The sequence below is a fragment of the Scleropages formosus genome, chromosome 9 (genome assembly GCF_900964775.1).
Source record: "Scleropages formosus chromosome 9, fSclFor1.1, whole genome shotgun sequence".
Classification (NCBI taxonomy): Eukaryota; Metazoa; Chordata; class Actinopteri; order Osteoglossiformes; family Osteoglossidae; genus Scleropages; species Scleropages formosus.
Genome location: NC_041814.1, coordinates 27,491,371 through 27,503,691, shown reverse-complemented (window position 1 = coordinate 27,503,691; position 12,321 = coordinate 27,491,371). Strand labels below are relative to the sequence as shown.

The following is a 12,321-nucleotide window of genomic DNA, read 5'->3' as shown; positions in this document are numbered from 1 at the left end:
CCAGTTATTATGACTTACACAAAGATTAAATTACTTCTTAATTAATTAATTCTGGAGTCTTTCATGCAGAAATCCAGATACGTCTAAGGGGTTCACAGATTTCTTTTCGTCCCTCACAGCTTTAGAAAAAAAAGCACTTTCTTCGAGTGGCAATAAACTAAAAGAATGTAGATGGTGTTGAGTTTAAACGCGAGACGCCCAGGACTTTGTGCAGACAAACATATCCGTATCCAGCTGGAGTGTGTGACGCGACACGCGGTACACTGGTCTCCTGGGTTCCCACACTCCTTATTCTGAAGGACCTTCAACTAGAATTCCCTCCAAAAAACTGAAGACATTTAAATAAGCCTGGCGTTCCTGAAGTACATTTATTTTCAACTCTGCTTTTCTAAAGAACAGCAGGTAGCGTAGTGGTTAGCGCCGTAAGACCCAGATTCAAATCCCACTTCTTACTCGTACCCTTGAGCAAAGGTGTTTACGCTGAAGTCATACAGTAAAAATGACCATGCTGCATAAATGGGTAAATCAGTACAAGCTGCTTTGGAGAAAGGCATTGCTAAATGCATAAATAATAAGAACAAATGAGAGGTTCTGGATACTTTTGTTCCACGAAGCAGGGCTTCTTCTGCTGGAATCTCAAAAGTAAAGGTGCAAACAGAGGTGTCTATGACATCAAATCAGTGAAACAGAGGAACCGCTGTTATCTAAATCTGCCAATAATTAAAACCTAAATCCGGGACAATCCGTTCCTCCATTTTTGATTCCTACGGTTCTGAACAGGGTCACGGTGATCCAGGATCAATCCCAGGAGACATGTGGTGTAACGTGACATCTGCCGTGGATGGGATAGCGTGGGGTTGACCTGAAACAGCCCGTCTCCGGATTGCGGGAGAAAAACACAGATCGCTTGCAGTGCCGACTGGAACCCGATGGACCCGACCGTTTCCCCCTCGCAGCCAATACCGTTTTAAAATAGACGTATTTCCTGATTATCTGCATTTTTACCCGAGGCACAGTCAAAACTCTGAGATCTTGGGGGGGCTCTTAAAGTGATAGCCGCCTATTTAATCTAAACTCCAATCTTTGGAGCAGAAGCAGTCGATGAAGTTTCCGGTTTGTTGCCGCCCTGTAGCCCATCAACTGGACCTGGACAAGGACACCACGTGAGAGGAAATCAGGAAACTCCTTGGCCTCCTGATGAGACAAGAAAGGGACTTGGAGGGGGCTCTGCGCACCCTTAGTCTAAAAATAATGTGTTATCTAGGGCAGGAACAACTCCAGATGAGCTGATACTGCTGCTGTCCTTTGGTTCTGACCCGGCGGTGCGGGCTTCAACACACCGTCCATCTCCAATCCTCCGGACCCGCTCGCCCCACATGCCTAATGCGACCTCGGATTCGCAATTGCATTCCATCAGGCCGGGGATGCTGACGGTACACTGATTCCCCGAGGCAGACTTGGATGCGGGCACAGCCAGCACGTCCTCAATTCCAGCACGTGTCCCAGCACGTCAAAGCTGTCGACGGTGGATTTTCGAAACGGTCGGTTGGATATGAGCGACTGGCGAAAGTGGACTCGCACTTCGGCGTCTGGCGGATCACAGCACGCGATCTTTGGCCCTGCACACACGCTGTCGTGCTCTATCCCTGTGCCAAGTGAGTCAAGAGGCAGCTGGTAGCAGAATAGTTAGAGCCACCCCCCGCCCCTCCTTTGGAGTCAAAACTCCCTGGTTTGAATTGCACCATACCCATGGTCAATGGATAAATCACTTTTAGCAGCCTAACATTTGTAGTTGCTTTGGAGAAATGCATCAGCTAAACATGCAAATGGGTGGTGTAAACATGGTAAGCACCATGTAGAACAACCCAGTGAAGAAGTTCATGTCCGACACAGATACACTCCCCTTCACACACACTGCAAGCACATTTACATTTATTCATTTAGCTGACATTTTTCTACTAAGCAACTTAAAATACTAAGATTCCAAAACTATTTATCCATCTATACAGTTGGGTAATTTTTACTGGAGCAAATCAGGGTAAGTACCTTCATCAAGGACACTACACCTGGAGGTGGGATTCAAATCTGCAACCGGCAGGTCTAAAGCCAGCAGCGCAAACCACTATGCTACCGCCTGCCCCAAACAGGCAAATTAGCAAACATGCACACACATTCCAGACACACTCACACACTCACACACTCACACACACACATGCGCCTGTTAATGTTACAAATACACACAAACAGGTGGCTCCAGCGCCAGATGCCCGTCCCTTGGCGTTAATCAGCAGATTTCCCCAAGCTGTGCAAGGCTCTCTGCGACCCACTTCCACTCATAGTCACAACTAGAGGGGACTTTAGCCGTTCGGAGCAACACACTCCCTGACTGGCTGCTCGCTGAGACACCGAACATTCTCAGAAACACTGAAACCTCAACTCCAGTCCTATTTTAAAAAAGCATACTCCGGAATATTTTTTTTTTTTGTTTTTCCCCAGACAGGACTCTCCTAACTGATGGATGGGATCAACGTGGATCGATGCACCAAGACTGTCTTTTATTTGCGTATTTATTTATTTATTTATTTATTTATTTATTTTTCCCATGCAAGCCTTTCACGCACGAACCGGTTTTAATTTATAGGCCCCGCCTGGAATCCCGCATCGCAGCCACTGCTATCCGGTATGCGCCCGAGATTCACCCGCTGGCACTGACTCCTAACTGGCAGGAAACACTGGAAGAAAAACAAAAATAATATTAGCAAACAAGAGGACTATTAGGGACGGTGGCCCACATACTGGGAGCAGCCTGTGAATCGGGCTCACGTGGCAGTGATCTAGTGACAGGCCCAACGCCGCTATCCGGGTGATCAATGACTGCCTGTCAGCTTCTCACTTTGTTTTCAACAAGTTCACTTTGGACTGGGTTGCACTATGGATGCACAAACAAGGTGCTCATGCATTGAAATACCAGCATTGTTTCATTTCCAATACAGGGTACACATCGACATCATTAATATATTTCTTAAATTACACATTTTTTCAATTGTTGTCACAGCATCATGTAACCATAGTAATGAGCTGAGACATTTTTCTGGAACACTGAGGAATAGAGAACTGGGATATTGGAAGGGTTATAAATGGGATGGGGAGGGGCTTTTATAAGGCTGACACCTGCTGCAGGTGTGAAGATTACAGTATTTTTTACCTTGACTGTTTCAGTTTTATTCTTTGATTTGCGTTTTTTGCTTCTTGTAGGCTGATCATTTACGAAAACCAGGCGGCAGCTCAAACCGTGATACGAAACTCGCCGTCTTTTCCATCCAGGCCAGTTTCAGGTTTTCTTTGGCCTGGTTTGGTTTGCGCTGTTACGGACCTCAGCGACTTCTGGGGTGTAACAATCTATATAATCGTGGCTTTGGAAGCCAGTCTGCGCAACAACACGGCGTCTGACAGGAAAGCAATAGAGCGAAGCCAGTGAATCGCGGCGCTGCGCGGGATCTGAGGGTGTCGGCCCTGGAGCGTGATGGATTGACCGCCCGCTCTACCGGTGACTCACAGGCGGTTCAATCTACCATCACGCTTTTAGCCACTGCATTGCTTAAAAAAAAAAAAAAAAAAAAAAAGAGAAAGAACTTAAGGCGATCCTCTATTTTTTTTTTTTTTTTTTAACTCTTAGGCGTTTTTGGCTTTAAAGCAATCATATCAACAGTACCTTACAATTCACACTGGTATCATACAGTAGGTATCTGGTCGTATGTTTGAAAGCGGTTCACCCCAATCACATGCATTTAACCTTCCGTGGGCTCTCCGATCAATGACGCACCCCGAGCTCTGAGGGACGCAGGTGCACAAAGACATCAAATTCGCATTTCAAGTCTCCAAGACTGCAAGTGAAACGGATGTTTAGAGACAGATAGAGGAATTTATCTGGGTATTTGCTGTTCATTCCAAAAACAGACCCAAACTGCACACGGCCTTGACTTCCAGCCCAACTAAAGGTCCTTTAAAAAGAAACATTTTTCAAAAATGAAAACATCAGCAAGAGGGAATGTGTTATAACATACAGCCTACCAAATTATACGTTTTCTCGCTAGACACTTCTCTTGGAGACAGCTGATGCAGCGGTTGATGAGTTTTTCCCTTTTTATCCTTTTTACACAGCTGGATTCATACCGAAGCAGTTGTGGTTAACTGCCTCGTTCAAAAGTACAACCGTGGGAGCAGCTTTCCTGTGACAAGTCCACTTAGTTAACCATTTAGTCACTTCCTGGTGGCCTTTTCAATCTTGGCATATGTTAGAAGGCCATTAACTATGGATGTCACAAGGTCAGGAGTGAACGTTACAAAGGCAGATCAGACAGGAAATTAGATAAGAGCAGCTTCTGTTGAACCAGCCAATGGCTCTCCTGGCCACTTTCTCCAGATTTTCTAAAACCAGATAAAGTCCTTTGTTGGGAGAAAGTAGAAGCCCAACAATTTCTCTTTAAGGTATAAGGGTCTACCAAAACCATATATACAAAAATAGAACATATGCTTAATTTAGTGTAAGATCCAGTTAAACACTTGGGTCCTCAGAGTCCCCAGTATATATGACAACTAAAGTAAAGATGGAAGAGGACACACAAGCAAACTGAAATACAGGTATCCCTCAATTTACAAAATTAATCCAGTGCTTAAAATGGTGTAGATATCGAAATTTCAGATACCGTGCGAATCCTCTTTCCCATTATTTCAAATGGCAAAAAATAACTATGTGTGCCCAGCCCATTTAAAAACACAAATTTACCGCAACCAAAAAAAACCCCACTAAAATATCTGTATGACTATTAACCCGTGGTTTCAGGACACTATAAAACACATCTACTCAAGTACTGTTCCAAGGTAATTCCTGCTTCTCCTCTAATTGGTCAGTTCTCCACAAGACGACCGATAACCCAAGCATGGATCCACTGAGCATGTCCTGCTTATTGTGAACAACTTTCTAAAACTGTACTCTGTTACAAAAATGCTTATACATACCTGAAAAATCATCAGCTAAACTTTTCCTGCCAATTGCTCTGCAGTCTCCTCATTCATTCAAGTGAATAGCAAACCCAACGTGGCCGAGAGATCATCCTGTGGAATTTCATACACTTCCTATAACGCCCAACTCACTTATAGCAACACTCTCACATTCCTAAAAACAGATTGAGGGATCTGGATGCAGACACGCCAAGGACAGTACATTAGTGCTTTTCTGCTTCACTCACACAACGCTTTCTAAATTTTCTTGGACATGCTTTGGATAAATTTCGCGATACATGTGGTCCTCGATTTACGATCATAAGTGGAAAATATCGTAAGTCAAAAATGCATGTAATACACCTAATACACACCTCTACGTGAGAGACTGGAAGATGCGGATTGCTGCAGCTGCCCAGCATCGTGAGAGAGTATCGAACCACGTATCGCTTGCCCCGGAAAAAAAAAAATCTAAATTCAAAATTCGAAATACAGTTTCTACTGGATGTCTATCACCAGCTCACCACGGTAAAGTCGAAAAAAATCATAAGTCGAACCATTGTAACTCGGGGACCACCTGTACTGAATTTTTTGTTCCATAAATCAAAAATTGGGTTTCAGAAGCTAAGGGTCAACAGAGGGTCTTTATAGGGTGAACGATTACTCAGGAGCTAGTGCAGAGTCAGGTGTTGTCGCCTGTGTTGTGGGCGTGGATGTGACACTAAGAGCCATTACACTGAAATTTCAGACGAAGTGAGTTTGTAAATCGAACAATGCCTGTAGCTGAGATAGATGAAGACGTCCCTCTGAAATGCATCCTTCACATTACACGAAATATTTTGCTAACCTTGCGTGTGGTCTCCCGTCTTTGCTTTAATTTAAAAACTCAACAACAACACCACCCATTGTCTATAAACCGTTTCTTACTTGTAAAACAGAATGTGAATCTCGCGTGACAAAAAAATCCCAGGACACACAAAGTACCTCATACGTTGTGCAACTTTATGGGCCTGTATTTCTCAGGAATGGAAAAACCAGTTTTAATGATCACATTATGAATTACTCAAACAGCCAGGCACTTATTTTAGGTGTGATAATAATATATATTTTTTTGCTTTCTTGGCAGAGGAAAGAGACACTCCTTTGTGCACAGTTTGCTTTTCTTTGGTAAAGTGCTTCATTTAATACTTGTTTACACTGTGGAGCGACATTAACGGTTGCTTTCGGTATCTGCGGATTTTCAACCTGTGTTTATTAGCACAGGGAAAGAGTTATGAAATCAACCACCCTCTCTGAGTACGAGGATTTCCAGAAATGTTCTATCATCTAAAAAAAACACTGCACATGTTCAGCCAACACCTCCTGTTTCACACAGGCACGAAAGGCAGGCTAAAATCCTTTGTAAAAATGATAATAATAACAATACTGAATAACAGAAACTTGGCCTGGACCATGTGGGTGCTCATGTCCCTGCCAAACACAGGTCCCCAGGGGACAGAGCATTCAGGAAGGACACCTTGACCTCCATCAAGACAGAGGTCACATGACTATAGCTATGGCATCCCCTGCAAACCTCAAGGGATCAGTCCTTCATGTTAATCTGACCCCTCCATCTATGTTGCAGTAAGACAACTACAGAGACAGGTATCTCCTTCAAGTTCGAGTCGACACATTTTGCCCCTACACACATCCTCAAACCTCTCATTTTATCCCCAGAACCTTGGAAAAGTTTGTACCACTTATGAAGGACAGGCATACACAGCAGTTTTAATAAATGGTGTTGGCATACGCTTCCAGGAGGGCGACGCTTCACTTTTTCCAGGAGATGTCAGAAATTGCAAGTGACATCTAGTCTCATCAGTACAAGGGAATAAATAAAACAATATTCTTCTTACACATGATTTCTTCGCTTACACCATTCTGGCTGACTGACCAGGTGGCATATAGGGCAGTGAATAAAGTGACCTCACCTCTTCTGCAGTGCACATTTTCAGCAACATTTACACGGCTGATGCCTGTATCTTCACTCTTATCCCACATCCACAACTTCCAACCAGCAGTCACAATATTTCAGATATAAAAATAATGAATAACCCCTCCCCAAAATCAATAGGGGTTTTTTTAACACTTCAAAGGCAGGCTTCTGATACAGTCTGGCATTCTGAGATTTTTTTTCCTAATTCCATCACGAAAGACACCAACAGAAAAATAAATAAATAAATAAAAACATCAAATAAATAAAACATGGTCGCGGCCCTCGGACCCCCAGACTGTAATATTTAAATGTTTTAAATGTTGCCTATACTAGGGACTGGACTTCACACATGAGGCTGCTTCTGCAGATTTATCACAATGACCACAGAGAAATCCAATGAACATATTTAATGAGCCCCGCAATACACACTGCAAACTGCAAGCGGCGTAAATAATCATGACTATTAAAATGTAACAGTTCTGGGTTAAAAAAAGTTCCGTGTGTATAAAAAAAAAAAAAAAAAAAACAAAAAAAAGAGTAATTTTTCTTCAAAAAAAAAAAAAAAGTTCAACTGTTCTATGTGTCTGAAATACATAGTTCAATACTGAGACGCTTCAGAGACGCGAGACGAGTCACGAGACACGTGATGATTTTTTTTTTAGAGAATCTCAGCTTTTCTCCAGTTCCGCAGGTTATCGGCACTTCGCAGATAATAAATCGAACCTTTTGCCACGTGCGGCAGAAGAAGGGCGCAGCGTTTGTTTCAAGACACGCGGCTCTTCAGGGCGAATTTTGCATTTAAAAGCAAAAAGCCTTTAAGCCCAAGGAAAAAACAGTGCTGCACATTCTGGTGTGTGATGTGAGACCCTGGCTTGACACACACAGACACACACACACACACACACACGCATGCACTCTGAGCGCAGTTTCCCTGCACGGATACACAGAGACACCGCGCGCCGGAATGAAACTCTTACTTGACACTCTTTGCTCGCGCGCGCCGGATCGCAGCGCGAAGATTACGAGAGCAATTATGAAATAAAATAGGAAACGGGTTCTTGACTTACCACTTGCTGGTGTCGAGTCTCCCCGGGCCACTTGGAACACACACACTCCCAGAGCCTGCAGGACCAGAACAAGTCCCACTAGGTCCAGTCTCTTCAGCCGCTCCATGGCCGGACCCTCACATCCACACACACACACACACACACACACACACCCGCGCGTGTGTATTCCCGTTATTATTCTGCTGGTCTTCTGGTTTGTGTATGTATCCTCTTAATCTTATCAGATCTCCCGTTTTCCCCGCTCACACACACATACACGCGCGCGCGCGCGCACACGCACGCACTTCAGCCGGTCCTGCTCTTCAGGAGTGATGCTCGCGGGTGTGCGCGCCCGCGTTCCCCCACACCCTCCAACTCTCCCCTATCAAAAAACCAAAGCGGAAAAATAAAAACATAAAACAGAGCAGGGCTCAAAATATCAGGGTCATCTCAGCCCCCCCCACCCCCTTCCCCGGGTGGCGTTCCGGACTCCCCCCCCCCCTTCCTCCTCTCCAGTTTTCGGTTCCCCCGCAGAACGAGCGCGGCGCCGATCACCGTCCCCCGACGTACGAATAATCCACTTGCGAGACGCGCGAACGCGCAACTAGCGCTCGGTTCCCTTTAAACCCCCTGCGGCGCGCGTCACGAGGCGATCTGCGCGGGTCCGGAGCGCCGGTGTCCCGGTTCGCGTGGAGGACGGAGAGAGAGGGACGCGGGTCCACAGAACGGAGCCGGTCGAGGTGAAATGCGGAGAAGGAGGGCGCGTGGAGCGGCAGCACGCGGGTGGGAGCCGATCGCAGCCCCGCGTCCCTCGGACAAGTTGCGCACAAACGGAGGAGGGGGAGGAGAGGGACTGGAGGGACTGGAGGGACTGGAGAGAAAGTGTGATACAATACAGTAGTACAGCGTGTTGTTACACTACGATGCAGTGTTTTAGTCACTTGCAATGCATTTCTGTGTATTACCGTGTTCAAATGTGGTACAGTGCGTTACAGTCAGCAGCAATGTGGTGTGTGTCACAGTCAGGTACTTTGTTACATCATCATGTTGCCACGTTACAGTCAGTTGCAATGAGTTGTGTTACAGGAGGTTGTGTTGCATTGTTTTATGGTATGTTGTAGTGTTACAATATTCCTGGCATGTAGAGTGGTACAAAGTTGCATTGTGTTACTGTGGTGCTTATGTGTGTTACATTGTTACCATATGTTGCAGTTCACTATATACTGTAGTGTGTTTCTGTGTTTTGCAGTTGTTTGTCACAGTGTTACAGTGTGTTACTGCGTATTGCAGTGTGTGTCACTCTGAGTTATAATGTATCAGTTGTTTCTGTGTGTTACGGTATGTTACAATGTGCTGTTTGCTAGTGTGTTTTACGTGGTGGTGTGTCACAGAGACAGTTGCGGTGTGTTACATAGTTGCAGTGAGCAAGGTTGTGTTGCTGTATGTTCCAGCATATTACCGTTACATCGTGTTACAGCATTTTACAGTGTTGATGTGATGAAAGTGTCAGCGTGTTACTGTGTTGCAGTGAGTTCCGGTGTGTTTGTGTTACTGTTATATGCAGTGTGTTAGTGTTTTGCACTGTCTTGTAGTTCGCTGCTGTGTGTTACATTGTGTTAATGTGTTACACTGTTTTTTTCTGTGTATCACAGAGTGGCAGTGCGTTGCATTTAGCTGTAATGTATTACATGTGTTTCACTGTGTTACTGTATTACAGTGTGTTACTACTGTGTTTTGAGTGTATCACTTTGTGGCCAGTTGGGGTTTTTAAAGGGCTTTTAAAACAGCATTTTCAAATTGTCTCCTTTAAAATATAACACTGTATAATGGTAACATAAAGGGATCGTGTGTCAGATTTCCACTCACACGAAAGGCATGAGGTGAGGCTGCCCAGGCAGAACCCCTGTGAACACACACATCGGTGGGAACTAAAGACATCTTACAGTGTGCGATACCATGTTCTTCATGTCATTTTCACAGGCAGAAAAAAATTAAGTTTATTGTGGGAGAATGAGGATGAGTTTGGAAGCACCCTCCATCTGTAAGTTGGCCCCTTTCATTATAGACCAAGATGGGGACTTCTTCACTGTGTCCCGCAGTGTGTCTATGAAGGGTGGTTGTGTGCTCACCTCGGGTATGATCCACAAGCCCACCTTAGTGACAGGGGTGGCGCCCTCTTTTGGAAGAGAACTGGTAGCATTTTGGTCCATTACCTGCCTTCTCTTAGAACATACTCTTTTGGAGAAGGTATTAAGTCTATAGTAAGGCTGCTGGAGTGTGTCCGCTATTGAAGGGAGATATTTCTAGGGTGCTCTGTCTCCCACAAAGATGGTTTTTGGAAAACATAATTTAAATGTAAATTTCTAGTGAATTTTCACAAAACAATAGTTACTATCTTGCACCCCGAAAAACACAGCTTGTCTTGCTAGTGTTAAAAGGGCATGGTGTATATTGACAAAAGCATATGGTAGCACACTGGGCTTAGATGGGGCGAAGAAGGATGCAAGGGCAGCGTTCATGATGAACATTTATTGGGACGCCAGCACACAACAAAATAATGCTCTCGGTCCAAGGACTCCTTTTCCTCAAGGACCTGCAACTCGAAACAGCCTTCCCAGCCTGCTTAGCATCCCTAACACTATCCCCTATCTACTGCCTAACACAGTCACCCCTTATATTCCCCATAAGTCCCCACAACGGTTGAACATAGTTCCATTTTACCCATAATTCAACTATTTCCAATAAACACATTTTCCTACTCAAACTCACGGTAACGTGGCTCGTTACAATATGTTTGCAATTTACATACAAATGTCTGTGGGCAGTGCACACACTGTTTAGTGATTATGGCCATCACCTTAGGTCCTCTGTTAGAATCCCATTCCTGCTGGACTACCTTTGAGCAAGGTACTAAAACTGAATTGATATGCTACGAATACCCTGCTGTACACAGCACACAGTAAGAATACTATATAAATTGGTAAATATTGCATCTTGGGGTATAAATGTAAGATTGGAAGTTGTCTTGGACAAAGATGTCAGCGAAATTAATATACTATCTTAAATATAAAGCAAAATATGAGCTTTGCAAATGCGCATTCCATGCAGGGGCAAGTCTCACTCACCCTGGGGTATCTCTGAGTTTTTTTTTTTTACTTCAAGAGTCAAATTAGTGCTGGAAACATTCCATAATTTTTCACGCAGAAATAGGGGGCTGTTTACTGACATGAAGTCGTTCTGAAAATGACAAATATTTCAAATAAAACTCTAAGCACTAAAACACATATGATTGTGAAGTAAAGGATCTTTCTCATTACCTTTTGCTTGTTCTTACTCTTCAAACAGCCATCACGTTGGGCAAAAAATTAAACATTAAAAATTCGCCATCTGAGTCGAATATGTTAGAGCATTCTGGGTGCTATGGCAACCTACTTCTCCTACAGCACTACTTTTTATACTCAAACACATCAAATTGGCAGCTATGCAGGTCAAGGGAGTTTCGCACAACAATGGCACTAAGAAGTGGTTTTGGGGGGAGAAAAAAAAACTGTTGGTTCTTTTCTCAGAAGTCTATTTTCCAGCTACTTCAGTGGACACAGAGTGCTTTGGCCCTGCTGTCCTTTTCTCCCTCTGTGTCTAACTTTTCACCGTGTTCCGTGCATAAGAACATCACTATTTTCACAAGAGAGCGAATGAAAAAGAAAAGGCTTATCAATTATCGGCTGCAGCGCTAAGTGCTGTCAAGGGTATTGCTGTACTTTAGTTTACCACGCTTTTCAACAAGCAGGGGGTCTTGGAGGAAGACAGATGAACCCCTACAGCATTTACGTTCATTTATTTATCAGACACTTTTCTCTAAAGTGACTTCCAATGAACTCTGTGTAGTGTTACCAGCCAACACACCTTACTTACCATGGTGACTTACACTGCTAGATACACTACTTACAATGGGTTACTCATCCATACAGCAGTGGAACACACACACTCTCTCTGTCACTCACACACTATGGGGGAACCTGAACAGTATGTCTTTGGACTGTGGGAGGAAACCAGAGCACCAGGAGGAAACCTATGCAGACACGGAGAGAACATGCAAGCTCCACACAGACTGAACAGGAATCAAACCCACATCCTCTTGCACTACCCAGGCGCTGTGAGACAGAAGCTCTATTTGCTGTGCCACCGTGTCGCCAGCAGTCATATTATCTTTAAGTCACACAGCTGTAAGATCATGACACCTTCTGGCATCCAAGGCACGTGTGCACAAGTAATGTGGAAAAAAATCATGACTGAAACATA

The 12,321-nt window shown here is 44.3% G+C and overlaps 1 protein-coding gene across 1 annotated transcript in view; it reads right to left on the bottom strand.

Moving 5' to 3' along the window:
- Positions 1 to 8,842, bottom strand: part of plxdc2b (plexin domain containing 2b) — a 122,758-nt gene extending 113,916 nt beyond the window's left edge. The window contains exon 1 of the mRNA XM_018756852.2: positions 8,044 to 8,842. Coding sequence (XP_018612368.1) covers positions 8,044 to 8,149 — 106 coding nt within the window. The 5' untranslated portion in view covers positions 8,150 to 8,842. The remainder of the gene's footprint in view (positions 1 to 8,043) is intronic.
- Positions 8,843 to 12,321: the final 3,479 nt, after the last annotated feature.